This window comes from Rhipicephalus microplus, chromosome 2 (assembly GCF_043290135.1).
Source record: "Rhipicephalus microplus isolate Deutch F79 chromosome 2, USDA_Rmic, whole genome shotgun sequence".
Classification (NCBI taxonomy): domain Eukaryota; kingdom Metazoa; phylum Arthropoda; class Arachnida; order Ixodida; family Ixodidae; genus Rhipicephalus; species Rhipicephalus microplus.
In genome coordinates, this window is record NC_134701.1 from 294,234,822 (window position 1) to 294,256,730 (window position 21,909).

Consider the following 21,909-nt stretch of genomic DNA (forward strand, 5'->3'; position numbering starts at 1 on the left):
CCACAGCACCTCACCGGCACGCCTGATTCATGATTGTACTGGTCCATTGTTAGAAGACTCGCCCCAGCCTACTTGGTCGTGCTGGCTGGCTCTGTCGCTACAACGTGTTATACCTGCTATATTTACTATGCCTGCTATATTCACTGATTTCTTGCTATAACATTTGCTACTTTTTTGTTTTACAAAACCTTTCTGTCTTGCTCTGCTTTGGGATGAAAAGTCTGACTTAGACCAACGACGGCCACGTTGCCATTGTGGTGGGATACCGCAAATACCCCATTTGTAACACTACAAAAATTATTCTATATTATAAATGCACGGTATTATGACTGACCAGCGCCTCCTATATTTTTTCAGTGCCTGGGCGAAGGAGCGGATTTCAATAGGAAGCGGCCGTCAGTGCTAGTGTGGCGTTTCGCCGCCGGGCGCTGCAACTGGAGTAGAGATGCCGCCGCATCCTCTTTCGCACAAACGAAGCCCGTGGCTGCACTCAAAGCTGCTATGCGGCTCGGTTTTTGGCTGTATTCGCATTGTTTAAGGTGTAACGGAAACCTGGAAACGAGAATTGTGATGCACTTGTTCTGGACACCCAGCTCATTTCAAAGGCATATGTCGTTTGCGACTACTTGATTGAGGCGCTGGTGCGTCGTCTGTTAGGTCGATACCAGATAGCCAGCCTCATGCTAGTAATCTGCGGAAGATCGTTTTGTCAAAGTGGTGTTCGCTTGATTAAGAGTTGCTTTTTTGACTAACTGAAAGTGGACTTTTGAGAGAAGCCTTTGCCAGGAGATAGTATTAAAAACTTGGGCGCCTAATGTTCATCGATGCTTGCTACTCTCTAGTGGGGTAGCACATTATACACAAGCTAGGAGTTCATGCACTAAATAGCACAAAATGCCACTAGACTGCTTCCAGGAATATGGGTCATCATCCGTTTCATTCGTAAAGCATTACATCTGTTGCCACTGAGAAAAAGCAAGTGTCGGAAAATGAGGAACTATGGCAGGTGATTTCACCATTTGAGAGCTTAAACAATGAAATCATTGTGAAATAAACAAGAACAGCTCCATATGTGGCACGATTTCTGGGATCATTGCCTATGTTTTGAACAGGCGCTGTTAAAGTCTGAAATCTAATGCCAACTGTCAATCAGAGCCAAGGTGACAGACATGAAAAATGCGGCCTGCGGTCAGTTGCTTGAGCTTGTCTGCGTATTTATGGACGGATTGTTGTAGCCTTAATATCCAGCTGCTCAGCTCTGTCTTCTTCCCTCTGGCATCTTAATTCGGTAGCGAGCAGAGTAGAGGCCATATTGCTGTGTGGTGCCCATGGGCTATCATTCAGCTTCGGGGCGTAATGCCAGTGTTGTGCACGGCAGTGATCGCGAGGCAGAGTTGCTACTGATAGAATGATTTGTTGACTATTTGGATGCAGCGCGCTCCTGTTTAGTGATTCTAATTGCCATGTTGCCAAACGTGACAGGTAGTTTCCAACCGCCACTATTTATAATATATAAAATACTCGGGTTGTAAATGCTGGCTACATAGTAGACTGTAGTATGAAGATTTATTAGGAGACCTATTGTTCTGCCTGATTACTGCTACCACACTCCAAAAAATAGAGGAGGCACTGCACTGACATACACTTGCTGAATGTTTTCCTTGCCGCTGGCATCTCAAGTTTTCGACCGGCACGACAGACACAAAGTGTAAGGAAGCTAGGAACTAGAATAGTTCAAACAGATGTCTTCGATACACAAGCACAAAAATGAAACGCACACATTACTTTTTGGTTTACCTTGGCTGAAGAATTAAGTATGCAAAAGTTGTCCTACAATTTCTTATTTTGCATTTTGGTTTTCATACCAGAAGTCTCTTTAATAAGAAAAAAATGAACAGTAAGCATGGAGTGAGCTCAAGAAGGCGTGATCTGGTGTACGTGTTCAACCACTACTTTTTTTCAGAAAAACTGCTACTCAGCCACCAAAAAGACTTCATAAGAAAGGCATGAATATGAAAAATGTGCTGAAATAAACATGCTTCCCGAATTAAAAAGAAAAAGGAAAGTCATTTTTTGAAAAACAGTTTTGTGCTACCCTGTGCCCTCAAGTGAAACAAATTGTGTTTTTTGACTCTTAACAGGTGTTCCGGCTGGCACCGAGTGCACGCCGGCATTACCTGGCCGGTGACGTGATGAATTTTATGTCAGTCGATGTGGAGGAGGTGAGCTCATTCTTGACCCTGAGCACCCAGGTCTGGACAGTGCCGCTGCGCATTGTGCTCACCCTTGTACTACTGTGGCACTACTTGGGAGCCTCGTGTCTGGCCACGCTGGGTGTCATGTTTGCTGCTGTGCTGGCAACCACCTATGTGGCCACCCTCTGCGATCGCTACCAGGTACAGGGACAGTTATTAATGACTCAGTGCTTGGCAAGTTTTGCCTATCTGGTGTTCTAGCTTGACCTGCCTGACTTTCTCACTCACATTTAGTAACTACTCAACAGTATGTCAGACTAGCTAGGCAACTGTCATGAAAAGTGCCCATTTCCTTGTTCTGTGTGCACACACAATTTGTGGACCCTGTTGAATTTGTGTTTTCTGATGAATGCACCAAAGGTGTTTTTAAAATTGGAGTACTTGTATTGACAATTTCCATAGATGCAAGTTTGTGTGCTAAAGAAGTAGTTTTTAGACATGTAAAACAGGGTGGCAGGCGAGAGTTGAGCGAGTCTCTTCTGCGCGTGACGGTGGCCGCGAACGGTTGTCTCTAGCGTGGTTCCTCGGCGCGGGACACCGCGTGCCTGCGCTTCGGGGGCCCTCGTGGTAAGTCAAGCGTTGGTGACGCCGCCTTTAGTATGTTATTGTGTGTTTTGTGTGTTACTGGGTTATATTGTTTGTATGGTAGCGTTCTAATTACAATTGATATAAGATTCGGCGGACGATATCGTCGTTATAAATTAGTTAAATAAATGTATGTGTATTGTTTGGTCTGTACCGTCCGCGTATTCTGTATCCGTTCACTCCAAGAGTGTGGCGTGGTACTCATTCGCCATATCAAGACCCCACAAATTCAATAAAGTCGCACTTGTGGGTACATCAGTGTGGAGGAGGGAGAAGTCTCCACTGGCTCATATTGTTTGGCTTGTTTCGCGGGGCAGTCGGTGTGTCTTTTCCATCAGCAGTGAGGTTGTCACAAGACAGTTTTCGTAATCACAATAAGACTTTCAACTGAATGAGCTCACAGTGGCAAAATAGAAGGAGACACACGTGGGAATATTTTGGTAAGTAGAATCTCGATAATACAAATTCGAAGGGAGTGCGTAAAATATTTGTATCAGCTCGAATTCGTATGAATCAAAAACAACTTAAAGTTCATAAAAATGATAAAGAAGGACTTTATTGGCAACTACATTTTGCTGAAAAAAGTCTCGGTTTTCTCGCTCATGCTGCTGGCGCAGCGGGTTCGCAGTTGAAATTCGGAGTGAAAGCAGCCAAAATCTTTGGAAATTCACTGGCATCCCGGTTTCAGCAGCCGAAAAACTTTGCTACGAAGTCGACTTGAAAAAGAAAGAGTCCTGGAGAATTGGCATTAGAGAATTCAGGCGAAAATGCCAGCGTGGCCTGAAAGCCATGTTTGCGGCCGCCAAAAACATTCACATTCGTTCTGCCCCTCGTATACATGCCACCCCCGCCATCGCCGCTTGAGAATTCATTCCTTTTCGCCCGTTTCCTGAGCACTGAAGTCCGTACCGAGTTATAATTATCCATACAAAGCGCTGAAAGAAGCAGTTTAGACCTTTACTAACATTATTTCAAAAGACACGCCAGCCAAAATGACACGAGTGGACACAGCCGCGGCGACGAATTCAGCCGGCAGTGCAAAAGCAAGACACATTTGGGCAAGCTGACTTGCTGCTGCTGCACCTTCTACTTCTGGTGTTATCAGCGACTGTAATCTAAACCAGGCTCTCGACAACCGCATTCTTTTTAAGGTCGTGAGCTTTGACGTGCCGCGCGCGTAGTTTGCGATAGCGCCGACACGAGCCACCGCCGATGCCTTTGCCGCCATATTGATTTGCAGCTGGTTTAAGAGATAAAGCAGCTGCTAAAGCCAAAACCGTGAAGCAAAAAGGTCTCGGACCGATTTTTTCGCGTCGACCTCGCGACGGGTTTTTCCGGCCACCAAAGCTAGGAAAATTCCGGCGAGTTTTGGCGCATTCACTTACTTCGAAGTCAAAAGTGAACGGGCCTTCCTTCCACTGACCAGCTGCGTTGTGCTGCTGGCATGCAACAGTCAATCGCACATTCATATCATTCATAGTGGCTGGGAAAACCATTCGTATAACACCGAATCACGGTGCATTTTATATAATATAATCCATAAAAAAAACCGTAAAATTCGTATCGTTACAAAATTCGCATCAACCATGTGGAAACTGAGGCCAGTCCGCTGCATTTGCGCTGGCTATGCCGCCTATTTCTGTCATTCTCATGTCCCGACATGACTCCCCTTCTCCGCTGTCTGCCGTGCTGGGAGAGCAAGGAGTGACGTTTAACCCCTCTCACCGGGTAGCGAATGTCGACTGTGGCGCCGCGCATGGTCTCCCGACAGGTTTTGCGCACGTGCGTCGGGAGTGAGTCAGAGATTCTCCGAGACAGCTTACGGTGAGCACGCATTCCTTTTTTCGTTCGTCGACTCCCGATGTTTGGGGCTCGTCAGACTTCGCTGACGGCGCTCGTGACGAACGCTTATCTTTTGTTTCCCCTTTGCGTGCGCTCAGCGAAAGGCGGTACGGTTTCCTAGTGCGTGGCCAAGCTATGACGACCCGTCTCCCTCCGAAGCCAACGCGAGCGCCTTTGCCCTCGCTTGAGCAACCAGGCCTTGGTCCCAGTGTCTCCGCGAATCAGCTTTTACCACGGAGACGTGCTCGTGACACCCTGTGTAGTACTTTTCGCCCGTGGCGTGGATAAGCCCATTTGCTTTTTCGCCGCGCCTTTGCAACGGGCTCTACTGCGTTTTGTTGTTGTCACAGACAATAAAGTGTTGCGGTCTTGAGCAGTATCGTGTTCTCGCCACGGCCACGATCAACGCATGCCCTGCGGCTCGCTAAGACCGGACCCACGCTAGTGGTCGTACTCCTTCGGGATACGTGTCACTACAACCGTAATCGTATCATCGAGATTCTACTGTATTGAGCTTCACCTGTTCATAAGGTATATGTGCTGTAGACATTTCGCTTTCCTAAGCAATTCGATCAACGGCTGACTCAGGTGTGCATCTGCACTGTTGATAATGCGAAGGTAGATTCAATGGACAGCATGTTTAGCGAGTGTTTCATTAATCCTTCGCTGACATAGCATCACATCTGTCTCACATTACGGTCAGCCTTAAAATCAACATTAAGGCCGTATCCGCCCCCATTTCCTTAAACATGTGAGATATGTATAGTGTCCCGAACAGAAGAAGAAGAGTGTCAACAATAAAGACGAAGATCGAATGTCGAGTTAACAACAGTTTATCAGTCTTGGATTGGATTCCTATTTTACACTTGGCGGCACAACTCGACAGAATGTGGATACAAGTAGGAGTTGCTACATCAGCTGCAGGACAACCGTACATCATGTCATACACCGCTAACAGGTTGAACTCTAGGAGTCAGCAATGTCGGCAAGCCTGCTGCAGTTCATTGCAAGCAAGGGAAATGTCACCGAGGCTGATCTCATCAGCCGAGGTATGTGGCAAATAAATATCAAGATGTCCGACTATGATAAGCACTTCAAACAGATAACCAGTGACAAGCTGTTTTCAAATGACACTAACCAGCCCATTGTGGTGCTTACAGAGCAAATGTTGCAAGTGCAGATGCTAAACACTGAGCAACACAGATGATTGCTTGCTATGTAATTGGAGACTCCAAGTGTTAACACTGGTCCCAAAAATGACTTTGTCAAATCGGACGTGTTCGATGGGATGTCCTCATCTGTCTTACTTGACTGAAATTCTTCAAATATGCTTGCGAGCAGAATAGCTAGGTGATGTCACAAGGCAAAGTACAGAATATAAGATTGTTCCTCACTCACAATGCCAAGAAATGGTATAAGCTCCAAAAGATTACATCACTGGAACGATTCCTGCGATCAGCGGAATCGGCTTTTCTCCAAAACCTCGTCTATCGCTAACACAGAGCTGTATTTTTCAAACAACATTCAGGCTCACTAATAGATTACTTTGACGAGAAGAGGCAGCTGTTGCATTTAGCAGACCCTCAGGTGCCTGAATCTTCGGTTGTGCCTTTTGTCATCCATGGTATGACAAAGGAGTGCCAAAAGGGAGTGCAAATAAGATAATCCAAGACGGCTGAAGACCTATTGGGATGTCTTAAGCACGTTTACCATGAACCCTCTGGGCACACCGCACAGCATAAGTGGACCAATTTAGCAAGATTTTCTGCCATGGAGCGCTAGCAGAGACAGCCACCACAAGAAGTACCACTTCGTACTGTCGTCCTAGTAACACAGACCTCCTGGAGACAAAAAATGAATAAGTGTGAGTGGACAGCCCCACCTGTGTAACGAAAATGAGAAGGCTGTTTACTTGATTCAGTCGAACGTCTTATACAGTCGAGCCCACATATAACGGCCCCGCTTAAATCTCGGCGAGGTGCCCATACATACATCGGCGAGGTGCCCATACATACATCGGCGAGGTGCCCATACATTTTGTAGCGTTAGCTATACTGGCTTCGCTGAGCCAATTTCGCGTGGCACTGGTCTGCGCATGCGCAATAATACTTCGCCGCTGCCGTGCGCGGCTCGCCGCCTGTGTGCGTGCAATTCGATGCGCTGCACAGACAATCAGTGGTGTCACGCACCGGAGCCGGCACCTCCCTCGCACTCGGCTGCGGCCGCGCGCGACTCGCCGCCGCTAGTGTGCGCTTTCCAGAGGAGTGCCATCATAGCCTTGGTAGACATATGGACGCCGACGCGCGCGCCTTCTCAGTGCAGTCGCCATCTGACACTGCACTGGAGCTGCCTGATAGCGCCTCTGACTGGTGTTTGCCACTGTGGTATATCCATGGAGAAGGAAAGTGCAAATGCTGCTCAATGGTGCAGTAGAGCGGAGAAGCTTAACTCATTGGATCCCGAAGTAGTTACCCGCCAAATAAATATACATGTGCCACATAATACGTATACCGCGTGTGTGTCATTGGAACAGCTGTAAGCATGATATCTGGAAAGCTAAGAATAATCAGCTGAACCTTTGCTAATGCTACGTGTATCCTGGCATAGCTGAGCTAAGCCACTGCCATTTTTTATTGTTAAACGCCGACCCTCCCTCCGCGACCCTCTAGTTGCCGCTCTCCCCAACCCATGGAGGAAGGAAAGCTGTTTCCTTCCGTCATTCCCAACTGCTTTTTGTTATGCCCCCCTCTGTCCTTTGTCCCCTCGCTACTCTAAGCATCACGCACCGCCAGACGAGGCCAGTGTTTTCACACTGCCACTGATCTTTGGAAGACCAGTCGGCCATCTACCCTGTTTTTGATCGCTGGTACTGTTGTTGGCGTCGCCGGCCTGGAGTGACCAAACCATTTGCCAACATCGTCGGCCACCGACTGTATCCGATAGTCTGCGTCTAGTGCACGTACATACGCTACCCCACCAACTCTGATTATTTGCGATTCGTTTCGTGTTTAGGACTTGTTCTCGCTCATTTCGCACTCAACTCAGCATGCCTTCCGCGCCCGTGCGGATGCGCGAAAACGGCTGTTAGTTTGTGCGGAACAAATCGCGAAATATCGAACTTCGTAAGACCACGCAAACCCGCCGTCGCAACAAAGCGATTTTTTGACCCCGGCCGCCGATTCTGCGCACCGATCCAAGCGGCCGTGCTTTGACTTCGGCGCGTGCAGGCACTCAAGGTTTTCTACGTGTGAGTTTTGCGAACCTTTCAAGCAAGTTACCTAACCTGCCTCCTTCCCGTGTGTTTTGGTTTTCAAGGTCGCCCTCCCGCCGCATCCTTCCATCTTTTTATCGCAACTCCTTGCCCTCCTCTTGCAAGTCTGCTCTCCTCTCTTGATAACAACCCCTTCGCCCGTCTCCACCGCTCCGCGACGCTTGCCACGCTGGCTCGAAGTAGTTTCGTTTTCTGACAGAAAACGAGCCCAGAGCTGTACCACGCGTTCTGGCATGCATGTTGCGTGTGCGCTTCTTGCTCGCTCTCGGTGTGCGTGTGTGGTCAAGATGGCGAACAGGAGGACTAGCATGCTTTTTCCTGCCGCTCAACAAAACGTCGAAAGTGTGAGTGCTAAGGTTGAGCGTAATCCGCATGTTAGGTGCCACGATGGCGGAGCGCTTGTTCAAAGCTGTTGACCACTTGGCAGCCAACTTGCCACTTCGGGCGTCCCGGTATTCAGCTGTGGAGATGGTGAATCTTTCGTGGGCAGCGGTGATGGCTAAATGCGCGGGAAACTGTTTTCGCGAGGCCGACTTCGTTGACGTAGGGCCTGATCAGGACCACTGCGGCGGCGATTTGTGGCAGCACGTCGTCGACTCCGACGTGGGAGAGCCGGTGGGACATCTGTTGCTATGGTTTAATTACGGCCGATGATGATGCCGACACTGCGGGACCGTGCACGGATTAGAGAATCGTGAATGAAGTGCATAGTGAAATCGATTCGGAGGAATTGGATTGCGAGAACAACGAAACTTTCAAGCGAGTTCCTCGTGCAGCTTATGCCACGTACCTCGGCGAACGAGCACCCTGCAGTTTTAAATGAACTCGAAACCGCCCTTATTGCTTGTGCTCTTCGAAACAGGTGCATCACAGACTTTCTGAAGCAAAAAAAAGTTTGTGTTTTCACTCACAACTTTTTTTTTAAAGCTGCGTTTTGTTTACTACGAACTTCAAGATACAGGGAACGGATGCCGCGTCACCCTCATGTTCGTTATAAACGGGCTTGACTCTAATCTGCGCTGATTATAAATGGAAGAAAAGTCAATTCATTACCTGACACAGAAGCTTCCGTGAACCTGATTAATGAACTCATGGTGAGGCAACAGGAGATGTGACAAGGCAATATAGTAACAATTAAAACTATAATAAATTATATTGAACACTGCATACCTAGACTAGAGATAATACACATTTGACTGGGGAAGACTTCGTGATAGAAGCACTGGTCAGGCATGACATCAAATTTTCATTCCTACTGTCAAGACCCGACATGAAGAAGCCGAGAATGAACATTTCTTAGAAAGACGAAGTGACTCTAGAAATAAATTCGTCTATCTAGACACCGATGTAGATGAGAGCTGTCAAATGTGCTCGTAATGTGTGGACAGTTTTTCCGGAGGTTATATGCCTGGATGCATATCCAACCTTAGCACCCGTACCCGAAGTACCTTTTTAACTTCATGACACGAATATTGTGGGAAAGAAAGTCTATAGAAGATCCCATGAAAAAAAAACATTCCTGAAACAAGAGTTACAGCTAATGCTGAACGCTGGAATCATAAGGTCCTCGACGTCATCGTTTGCATTTCCTAAATGTATAGTTCTCGAAGAAGATGGCTCACGGAGGCTCTGTACCGATTACCGGCAAATCAACACCCATACAAAGCTGTATTCATTCCCCACACCTTTTATAGAAAACGTCATTATTGATAATGTGTCGCGGACTTATCTTGGGACAGCTTGCGATGGGTTGGATTGAGGGAGAGACATGATTTGGCTGTAACGCGGCAAACTCATTTTAATATTACACAAAATGGCAAACAATCGACACTCAGAATCAACTCACAAAAAGAGACAAGTACTTACTCAATAATCTGCTATACAAGTGAACCGTAACGAACTTCAATACAAAACAAGTTCGATCCTTATCCCCAATTTGTCTCTAGCCAAGATGGCGTCTTGGTGGCCACTCTCATGCGATACCGTAATAGTAGAACATTCTTACTGTTTCGATGCCACCGTCAAAGCTCCGACGAAGTGGTACCGTCGTCGTAGTCATACTAGAAACCGTCACTGTACAAACCACACGAACTCATTGCCAATTGGTTCCGGTCTTCGTCGTATATTCCGGCTCAGTTAGGCTACGCCTAACTCATCAACGACGCCTTGACTGTAATGCGAGCGGCATACCTTTTGTCTTCAAGCGGAGGAGCTGTATTCCACCCAGGAACTGCTGTGACAGGTTGCGGCAAGTCTGGGCAGTCTCACTCGATTCTTCCAATGAATAATGAAAAAAATGGCTCAGTTTCTCTTTAAGAAGATCTGCAAGTTAACTAGAAACAGCAGTTTTCCAAATACCTTTCCCTGAAACACTTGTTTTAAAAGGAATCTTGTTGATATATGTTACTGCTGAAAAAAAAAAAAAACTAAGATGAACAGTAATGACAACCAACACACAATCAAGCCAAGGGAAATATAGAGGACATTGTTTGTAGTAATTGAGATGTAAACAAGAAAAAAATCAAAATGGATTAAAGGATAGCTCTCCGCTGGCAGAAGCAGAACCTACAACAAACCAGCAGGCGTCCTCCTGCACGCTTTCTCGGGGATATGTGTGTATTTAAGCCTGAGAGTGTTATAGTCAGCATCGCTTGTAGCCATGACGATGAGTGCAGAACACTTTTCTTGTGCATGCTGCTAGCATGTGGTGCTTCTGCCGTGCCAGTAGGCAAAAGAAGTGATTAGTGGAGTTTTGTGGCACAAGGGCCACGGATGGCCAAAAAGCGCCACTAGGCAAAAGAAGAGTGTGCCGCACTCGCCATCATGGCTACGCACTCACTTCATTCATCTGCCCCTGTTGTCTGCTGCGCTATTATTGCAACTATATAAGTTATAATATAACTGTGAGTATGATATAAGTATGCTTTTAACAGGCCAGTAGATGGTCTCCATCAAATTTTAGTAGGCCACTGGGGACTGCCCTTGCCAGCTATGAATGACAGATATCCTATTTTTACAATATTGCTGATATCAATTACTACAAAAATTTTAATTATATGAGACAGTCAAGGTGGGATGGTTATTACTATCATTTGTTACTGTTTGACTGAATAGTTTGGAAAAGCAGTAAATACTTGTTATACAGGAAAAAGTGCTGTGTTTTGTTTTTGATTGTCCAGGTGAACCTTATTTTTTGTAAAGCTTTTACTGATTCAACATGTTCAATCTTGTAGTTACTTATTCTTTTTAAAAAATTTTTCTCTACATCACAGGAAAAGCAGATGGCTCTAAAGGACAAGCGGATGCGCCTAATCAGCGAAATTCTAAATGGAATTAAGGTACTCTTTTCAATCTACTTGTGTCGTGTGGTGGTATTACTTGTGCGTATGTAAAGGCAGAGTCTAGCAAGTGCTATGAAATCTTCGTGGCCCATTTTTCACGACAACTTCATCAGAAGCAACCAGTGGAGCCATATACAATGAAATCTCGATCCTACGAATCTCAAGGGACCGCTAAAAAATCATTTGTTATTTTGAAAAGTCTATGTAGTTAAAGTGTTGCACAATTAGCGAGTCGCCTACCTGTGCTATGTATACATTCGCGATCACGTTAGGCTCTAATAAATGAAAAAAAAAAAGATCAAACACAAAATAATATAGAACCAGTGCATGTTTATTTTAGGGAAAGCGCAATCTATTCTGATGTGCGCAGCTCGACTCCTGAAAGACTAATTGAAAAAGGGTTTATTGACGTGTGCTGCGACGGCGGTTTCATGAACAAAATGCAATTGGAACAAAGTAGTGTTCAGGAAGATGCTGGCAATGATCAGCGTGAGGCGAGCGAGACGAGCCAGGAACCCAGTACCCAAACGTTGGCGATGCTGCTTGCCAACGATGCATCTTCTTCATCACAATTTGCCCCCACTGAAAAGAGCAATCCTGGCGACCTAAGGGTCTGGAGGCAGAGGGCTATGGTATGGCTTGAGGCTTGCCACGTGGACAATCTCATGTCATCAGATGTCAACCATGTCATGTGAACAATGTCATCAGATGGGCAAACTGGCTCAATCAGAAAATTCACCGGGGAGGTTTTCTCCAAAATGCAGTAAGGGCCCTTGTACATTGGGACGAGTTTTGAGGAGAGGCCAGGGGTTTGGTAAGGTACAGCCACCCATACAAAAGATCCGGGGAATAGCTGTGGCTTCATTGAGAGTCGGCATCGTGTTCCTTCTGGTGCTGTTCTTGTGACGTGAAGGTGCACGCGAGTTCGCCGCACTCTTCTACTTGTCGGGCAGCTTCGGACACAGTTGGGCATTCGGATGCGTCAGGACAGTATAGAAAGAGAGTGTCGATAGTGGGGGAAGGTTCGCGTCCATAGAGGAGGAATAAAAGTGAAAATCTGATGGTAGACTCTGTCATGGTGTTGTATGCGAACATGATGAATAAAAGAATGCGGTCCCAGTTATAGCATGATCAGATGCCACTACATCAGGAGCATATCGCCAACAATTGCGGTTGAATCTCCCTGTGAGCCCGTTAGTTTGTGGGTGGTATTCCCTGGTCTTGCGATGAACAACGTGGCATTCGGAAAGTAGAGCTGCGACGACTTCTGATAGAAAGGCTGGGCCTCGGTCACTGAGTAGTTCTCGAAGCACCATGTCGAAGTATAAAGTGACAGAGGATGAAAGACGCCACGTCCTCCGCCGTGGCACTTGGAAGGGCGGCGATTTCAGCATAGCATGTTAAATGGTCCACAGCGACTATGATCTACCAATTGCCATCTAATGTTATCGGTGGTGGGCTATATAGACCTATTCCGACCCTAGCGAAAGGTTTGGCGGGGTATGGAAGCAGCTGAAGTGCACCGGGGGAGTGGAAAGGCATCGATTTAGGACGTTGACAATCAGGGCAGGACATAACAAACTTGCGAACAAAATTATACATTCCACGCCAGTAGAAGCGATGGCGAATGCGTTCATAAGTTTTGAAAACTCTGGCACGGCCACATTGCGGATTCTCGTGGAAGGTGGCATATATTTGTGATCGCAAGCTGCTGGGGACAACCAAGAGCCGCTTATGACCTTCAGGGGCGTAGTTGCATCGGTGTAGCAGCCGATCATGAATGGCGAAATTCGTAGCTTGACGCCGGAGAGATCGTCATACAGTGCTGTGGTCGACTAGCCGGAGAGACAGTCAGAAAGGGAAGCGATCCATAGGTCCTGGTGTTGTTCTCTGGCAAAGCAGTCAAGGTCAAGAGATGTGACGGAGTTGGTGCCATTGGTTCCGTAGGCCGAGTCGGGAGATAAGGGCAAACGGGACAGGGCATCTGCGTCAGAGTGCTTGCATTCACTGCGATAGATGACCCGAATGTCATACTCCTGGATTCACAGTGCCCGGCGGGCCAGGCTGCCAGAAGGGTATTTTAATGGGGCGAGCCAACGGAGTGGATGGGGATCCGTTACCAGATCGAACTGGCGACTGCACAAATAAGGGCGAAACTTGCAAAGCGCCTACACTAGAGCTAAGCACTCCTTTTCAGTGGCGCTGTAATTGGCCGCAGCTTTAGTGAGCGTGCGACTCGCATAAGCGACGGCGTATTCGAAGTAGTCAGGCTTACGTTGGTCGAGGACAGCACCAAGACCAGCCCCGGTAGGATCTGTGTGAACTTCTGTTGCAGCTGTTGAGTCGAAATGCCAAAAAATAAGAGGAGATGTGAACAGATGACGGAGCATGGGAAACGCGACGCCGCTGTCAGGAGACTAGAAGGAAATTTTTTCGTAACCGTGTAGGAGGTTGGTCAGTGGTGACATGATCGATGCGAAACTTCTAACGAAGCACAGGAAGAAAGAGCATAGTGCGACAAAACTGGGCAGTTCTTTGAGCGTAGCAGGTTTTCGGAACTCAGTGGCTGCACGAAGTTTTGCAGGATCGGGTAGAACATCATGCTTGGACATGATGTGCATGTGCTCTAAGATGGACAGCTGTCGCGTGTTGAAGTGGCACTTTTTGAGGTTCAGTTGGAGCCCAGTGTCAGTTATACATGCCAGATCTAGTCGGAGCCGATGCATGTGAGTAGAAAAATCAAGAGAGAAGACAATGTCGTCGAGTTAGCATAGACACACAGACCACTTGAGTCCATGCATTGTGTTGGCCATGAGTCGTTCAAACGTGGCAGGATTATTGTAAAGCTCAAAAGGCATTACGTTAAATTCATGCAGGCCATCTGATGTAATAAACACAGTTTTTTGGCGATCAGCCTCCGCCATGGGAACCTGCCAGTAGCCAGAACGTTCCGTTGCAGAGACGCGGTATGATCTTTGACGCAGAGGCTGGTGTAAACAGGTGTCAATGTAGTGGTGCACTTCTGTAATGCGACCCAATTGCGGCTGAGAAACGTCGAATGAATTCGCGAAGTGCTGAGAAGCTCGGCGTGTTCTGTAGCACTTAGGGTATTGAGGATGGAACTCAAGAAGATGTCACTCGACGAGCATTCAAATGGTGAAAGGGCATAAAGTTCGGTTGAGTCGCTACGACACAATTCATCTGGCATGTTAAAGAAAAAATAAGATTCAAGGTGCTCCACACGACGGAGACGTTTGCCGATAAGTAGGGGAGGTGTGAAAAGTTGGTTGTGGACAAAAATATTACTTTGGCCAGCAGTGACATGAAGTGTAGCAAAAGGCAGAGGAACGGCTCTGCAGCTCATGAAAATGTTGGAAGGTGTAAACAACTCCATAGTGTCATCAAGGTCATCATAAGAAACAGACGACTGCAAGAGAGGAGGCTGGCGGAATGTTGGTGTCCTCACGCACGAGTTTAAGCAGCCTATCAAGAGCTTCATGCAATGGTTTGTCAAGACAGGGACGAAAATTGATCTTCAGCACGTGCACAGTCAATGATGGCATTATGATGTGACAGAAAGTCCCACCTGAGAATAACATCATGCGAGCACACTGACAGGATGGTAAATTCTACGACATGCATATAGCCTTTGATGAATATGCGGGCAGTGCAGGCGCCGAGAGGTCTATCTGGCTGGGCGGTAGCGGTGTGAAGCGATAGTCCAGAGAGTGGTGTGGTCACTTTGCATAGGGAGCGACAGAGCTTGGTGGCTATAACTGAAACGGCGGCACCATTGTCGATGAGGGCAAATGTAGAAACATCATCGACAGATATGGTGACAATGTTAGCAGGTCATGTGCGAGGACTTGGGCATTTCGATGACAGGGCAGTTCTTGCCTCTGGAACTGCGGCGTTTAGTTTTCCCAGTTTGAGGGTTCGGGCCGGCCACGCATTGGGGAAGGTGATCGCCTGCGAGGAGATGGGGAGTGGGGAGAGTGAGACTGAGATGAGGACTGAGGCAACTGAGACTCGAGAAGGTCAGTGTAGTCATACTGCGGTGATGTATAAGAAGCATGTGGGTGCATGGGCTGTTGGTCGTATGGGAACGGCCGGGTAGCATCATGGAATGGTTTGAAGCGACGGGGACAATATCAGACGTGTCCTGGAGTACTGTTGGTGTAGCAAATCGGGCGATTGTCAGAGTGCCCCAAGAATCGCTGACTTGCAGTGTGGCCCATGCAGTCGAAAGAGGGGCGGAGTGAGGAGCAGGTGGATGCATGAGTAGAAAATGCTGCTGGCGGGGCCTGCGTACCACCTGGGCGTATGTAAGAGGTGCAGTTACGGGCTGCATAGCCGGCGCATAAGAAACAGGCGTGGCCACAGGCTGCTGGTGGGGAGCGACAGGGACGGCCTGAGTGACCTTTTTGTCCCTAACATTGCTGAACAGTGGGGGCAGACGAGAGTATGATGGCTGCTGCACGAAGAGAATCAAGGACAGTTGCCGAGCAACTTCATTGCACACAAAGTCCTTAATCTCTTGCAGGGACGGTGAGTGCTAGGGAACGGAAGTAAGGCTAGAGAGCGAGTCGGCATGCGAGGAAAAAGGTCGAGTCAGGGCGCGCTGCTTCATAAACTCGTCAAAACTTTGACACAAGGTGACGAGTTCCGCAACGGTGGTAGGATTACGGGCCAGGAGCATCTGGAATGCGCCATCATTCATCCCTTTGAGGATGTGCTGAATCCTGTCGGACTTTGACATGGCAGTGTTGACACTGTTACAAATATTTATTTTGCCGGGCAACTACTTCGGGATCCGATGAGTTAAGCTTCTCCGCTCTACTGCACCATTGAGCAGCATTTGCGCTCTCCTTCTCCCCGGCTATACTACAGTGGCAAACGCCAGTCAGAGGCGCTATCAAGCGGCTCCTGGGCAGTGTCAGATGGCAACTGCACAGGGAAGGCGCGCGCGTCGCGCAACTCGAGCCATGATGAAAAATCCCAGAGAATGAGCTGGCATTGTACGTTGGGGCTCGGAGCTGCAAACACGTAGGAAAACAGCGTTGCTACAGCGACGGGAGCAGCATAGCCACCCGGTTCTGAAGGATGTCGGCGTGAGAAGCTCGGGAAGCGGCCGTTGACCTCAGAGTTCCCTAGTGAGGCTGCCTTGACTTGCCGCACCCTTACCCAGCAGTTCCTCGTGGACTTGCAGCTATCTACCCCATTTCGTGCCAGGACGGTAGCAGCCCACACCTGTCAGCAGAGTGAACACGTCAGCAGGAAAGTTCTTGATGAGCTAAGCTTAGCCCAGCGAAGACCGACGACAGAGAGACACCGGCGATGAGGAAGAGTGGTGCAGTCAGCGGAAAAGGACCTCGATGGTAGGAACTCACGGAGAACATCAACGGAGGACTCAACTAAGCGTCGACACAACCAAGAACAACGAGTCGACATGGCAACGCGACGAACTGTAAAGACATTCCATTGTTGAGACACCATATTGGCCCACCTAGTGAACTACAAATATTGTGTACACATCCATGGTATGTTTCTCGTGGACATTGTAAATGTCTTTCAAATATCCATATAAATCCAAATTACGAAGATTAGATGTACCTGCAGCTATGAAAAGCTCAGCAGAGTAAGGCTGCAAGTACGTTGCACATGTTCACTGAATGGACCTTCAATAGATAGATATACATAGGCATTGGCATTTTGTAAATAAAAGGTTTTTCATGCACTTCGCACACTTACTGCATATAGTTGGTGTGCTAGACCTGCGGTCTCATGGCAGTTTTGCTCATTGTCGCTCAGCTGTTCTTTATAGAAAGCATCAAAGGCATGATGCTGACCGGATTGACGACCTCAGCTCAACTGCCATGTCTAATCAGCGACGCTCCTCTGGCTGTGGCACGCATTTTTTAGGGGCGAAGCTCCTTATTGTCTAGGGCAGTCCGTCCCTCCAGCGTAGCCAGCACGGTATCTCCACAGACAAACGGACAGACAGACAGATTGCTCGATTGATTGATATGTGGGGTTTAACATTCCAAAGCCACCACATGAGAGGCGCCGTAGTGGAGGGCTTTGAACATTTTGACCACTTGGGGTTTTTTAACACGCACCCAAATCTGAGCACATGGGCCTACAGCATTTTCATCTCTATCGAAAATGCAGCCGCCGCAGCCAGGATTCGAATCCGCGACCTGCGGGTCAGCAACCGAGTATTTTAAACGCTAGACCAACGCAGCGAGGCTGGCTGGCTTGCTGTCAGATGACAAATTTATGGCCTGCGTCATGGTGTTGACGCTTTCTGTAAGTATAGCACACCAGCTAAGAGCCAGACTGCAGTGGGAGCGCAGGTCTGTAGCACACAAAACTATACATGCAGCAAGCTGGAAGTAAGTTCGAGGCTGGGAATAAGTCTGCTTTGTTTCTCTTGAGCTTCTTTTCTTCCTCAATTTCTTTTTTTCTTTCTCAGTTTTTTCTGCCTGTATTTCTCCTCTACTTTTTAATCTATTTCTCTTGTCCTTTGTATTTTTCTTCCTATTTCTTCTTTTTCTATCTATTTCTCACTTGCTTCATCTTTTCTATCTTTATGTGGTTTTTCTTGCGTTACGACAAGTGATGACAGCTCAGGCCCTGAAAGTGCTTCACACTTGCAAACACCTTCGGGCTGCATGACTTTGGGATATCATGTACGGCAGCACTAACGCCATGCATGTTAATTCTATGGTAGTTCGCTTGCTTTATCTCCTCGTCCATGTAAGTGTATGCATCATGCACGTTAGAATGTTACATGCCCATTTATGGTCGAGCACTTTTTAGATATTACGTGCAATTTATCATTCTATATGTCAAATAAAGTGGTTTGGGAAGACAAAGTTTTGCGATGCATTTATTGCTGAGAGCACGTATATGCGACGTCATTTGCACTGTCTAGTTTTTGTTTAAAAGAGAAGTGCATGCGGCGTTAATAATACGGAGGCTCTCTAGACTGTAAGGTGGCACAGTATGGGGATGTTGTTTAGATGTAAGGTGGCACAATATGGGGATGTCGTTTAGATGTTATCGATAGACGTAGACATTGGATCTTATTTCTATGTCGACAAGATATCAGTTGTTCACTGGGTAGGGTTAGCGGCTAGGTCTAGTAATGGATTTAGACTGAGGTACAGACAGTTTGTGTTTGACCATGTATGGGGATTGTCATTGAGTTATTGATTCTTATTGAGTTGTCATTGAGTTATTGATTGTTAATGAGTTATTGAGTGTTATTGAGTGCTTTAACATGAATTCAGTGCATTGGTTTTGTTCGTTCAGTATATGAAGCATGTTTCTTTTGCCACGCCCGTCTCGCGCTTCTCTCAAATCCATCCTTCACAAGCGTTCCCGTGATAAAATTAGTGACAGTAATTGGTGAGCCTGTGCCAGGATTTTTTTCGTCTTCTTTACCCAGTCACATTATCATCGGGGGTCAGGATGGGTTGTGAGAAGTTGACGACCGTGGCCAAAGACTTGGGGATGACTAAAGAGGAGATGCCTAAGTTCTTCGAGAACGCCCAGAAAGAATCCGAACGGTGGCTAGTGGTTGAAGAAAATGGATGCGAGGGGGAGCGCAAGGAATGTGAAACCGTGTACCAGAGGGAACGAAACGGAGCGGGCGAAAAGCCCTATTGGATGCTCGAACAGCACGAGTGCGAAAAAGAGATCCTGCAGCTCAAGTTGAGGCTTGCAGAAATAAATGCTGTTTTGTGCAACGACGCCAGTGCTGCGAGTACTTTCACGTCGGCATTGGCCAGCTCGCCTACTCCCAGGCCTGATGGCACCTTTTGATGAGCGAACGAACGATTTGGATGCCTGTTTGCATCTTTTTGAGAGGATTACAGTAGGGCAAGGATGGGAGAAGAGCGAGTGGGCCTATATCTTGAGTTTGTGTCTAGTGGGAGAGGTGTTTAGTGTGTTTGGCTGATTGCCTGCCTAAGACTCATTAGACTACGATCTGGTAAAGAAAACTTTATTAGAAAGATTCTGGCTAACTGCCGAAGGTTCTTGTGAAAAATTCTGGTCGTGCAAGCCTGAGAATTCAGAGACTGGCAAACAGTTTGTCTGCTAATTGTCGAACTAATTTGACAGATGGATGGAATTGCCGGACACTGAAAGAACATACATAGGCGTTTCCGACGAGGTAGCGGGAGAATGATTCCTCGATAGTTTCCGTAGCAAGTTGGCCATATTCTTGAAAGGAAGAAAAGTGGGCATAGTAGAGGAAATTTGCAAGGCAGGCCTACCAATTCATGGAGGCCCAAGGACTGAGAAATCTTGGAAAGGGGGTCGGTAAAAGCGCTATGGCAGTGGAAGGTGAGATTGGAGGGCAGGTTCCAAGGAGCAACTTCAGGGCACACCAGCGATGTTTCTTGTGCAACTGGCTGGGACACATTGCCAGCAATTGCCATCACGGTTGACATCCAGGTGAGAGGGGTCAATGCCACTCCCGCTCCCCCAGCGCTGACGGACCGCAGAGAACGGGAGAGTCATGTTAGGACATGAGAATGGCGACAAAGCCCGCACAATGGTTGCGGGGTAGCCCCAATTCCCACAACTGCCATTCGGTTGCCTTCTGCAATGCTCTCGTGACGGTGCGTGGTATCGATGGTGCTGCGCTAGTTCTCGTAGTTGTGCAGTGCATGGTCTTGGGCTACAAGAGTCGGCGAAAACTGAGTCGTGTGCACCGGAGATGCATCCTCTCCCTCCTCGGGCAGCGCACGGTAAGCATCTGCACCCTCCTTGAGAATCGTTGGACTGTAGCCTGCCTGGATGCCTCGGTATTTCCGACGACCGCATTTACCTTTGTGCTAGCTCTGGTTTCGTACGCTAATCCAAACAGCGGTGCCTAGTGCTTGTGCGCGGTTGTACTATACAGCTGCACTTGCCAGAGGCCTACAAGGACGAGATTTACCCTAGCTCTCGCAACTAGGCGCAGTGGTCATTCGGGGAGTGCGCAGCATAGTTGCAAGGGAAGGAATAGAAAAGCGTTTATTACAGAAAAAAAAAAAGAATTAAGCCCCAGTCCAGGGCTCCACTGGCCTCAGCAGCCCGCCGTACCTGGCCAAGGAGAGCCACTTGGGCCTCCTTTTCTTTGCTGGCGAGCAAGGTGTTAATTTTGGGCCGCCTTAACCCACATTTCCATGGAATGTGAGCAAGTGTTGGCTGTCCTTCACACCAAGGGCAAGAACCGGTGTATGCGGTTGGGTGGATCACATGTTTTGAGCTGATATGTATTTGTCCTCAGGCTGCGCCACTAATGATTTTTCTCAAGCTGCTTGTCAAAGCTCACCATTTCCAGCTGCGACATGCTTGTGGCTCTGCCTTTTGGTGTACGTCCGCGTGTGGGAGTTTTTTTGTTCTCCCCGTCTTGGAAGCAAATGTTGTATTGTGTGTTGGGGTACCACCAATGGCAATAAAGTGTTTGTGTCTGTTGTTGATCAAACGTTGGGTGTTTTGCTGTGTTGTGCTTGACACTTGGATGGTTGAGGGCGTGCAGAGTGGTGTGCCATTCGTGAGCAGGCGACAGTATATACAGCCCTGTGGCTCGCTAAGCCTGAACCTGCGGTGATCTCGACTACGATGAGTATCGCGGTTACCACAAATATTAACTAGCCCATTCTCACACCGTTTTTTTTTGTGTGTGTGTGACTGCAGTAATAGGCTTTCCAATCATTTGAATGGCATTCGAAGGTATTTGCTACAGATGCTGCTTGCATTGCTTCCACTGGTAACAGCATACAATGATAAAAAACAGGTTGAAGTTCCTTTGGCTTTTTTTTTCTTTCTTTTTCTATTGTTTAGAAGCACCTTCAATTTGACCATGTCTCTGTCTTTTCTCTTCGATGTTTGTCCAATCGAATGCGCAACGATCTCTGTCACAAATGCGCACCCACTCGCCCAGCAAGAAGTTTTTCTAAAATACACAACAAATACAGTTAGTGTTTTAAATGTCAGCGAGTCTCACCACATGTGACTGGCTCCTTTTGCTATAGAATAGACCGTTTTCGAAACTCGTGTGACCCCCTAGCAATTGCTGGCCAAAGGGCTTAGATGAAGGTGCGCCACTTGTAATATAGTCTGCTACTGTCATGTATTTGAACATGACACACGTTAGCAGAATTTTCTAGCTATTTCAGCTTGCCAATTAGTGTGCAAGCTTTACGATTTCTTCAAAATCATGCTAATGTCCTGTTATCATGCTTAGAAAATCAAGACATGACAAGTTGGCAGTTTATATCATTAGTTGCTGAAAGGGCGTTTTCAGGGCATGCATTTTTCTGTTTAAGATTGATTTAGGGCTTACCACAGCTATAGTCGTGTTCCAATATTGGAAAGGGTTCCTGTATATCCTATGAAGTAGCACCTGTCATGATTGCTTTCTCGATTTCTTAAGAAAGAATTTGTAATTGGTCAGTGTCTGTGCTTTGCACACACCTCCATCTATTTCCCAAACTCCAATCTCGAAGGTGATACTTTACATACACGTAACTGCACAAACTTTCGAAAAGAATGTCTGTGCAGGATTTTCATAGCATTTGCATATTATGATTAGAATCCTTGCATGCTCTGTGAG

At 47.3% G+C, this 21,909-nt stretch overlaps 1 protein-coding gene across 6 annotated transcripts in view; it reads left to right on the forward strand.

Moving 5' to 3' along the window:
* Window positions 1-21,909, forward strand: part of LOC119178251 (multidrug resistance-associated protein 1) — a 303,221-nt gene that overhangs the window by 161,229 nt on the left and 120,083 nt on the right. For all 6 annotated transcript variants that reach the window (XM_037429456.2, XM_075882282.1, XM_075882283.1 and 3 more), the window contains exons 11-12: window positions 2,142-2,396; window positions 11,226-11,291. In XM_037429456.2, the coding sequence (XP_037285353.1) occupies window positions 2,142-2,396; window positions 11,226-11,291 (321 nt within the window). The remainder of the gene's footprint in view (window positions 1-2,141; window positions 2,397-11,225; window positions 11,292-21,909) is intronic.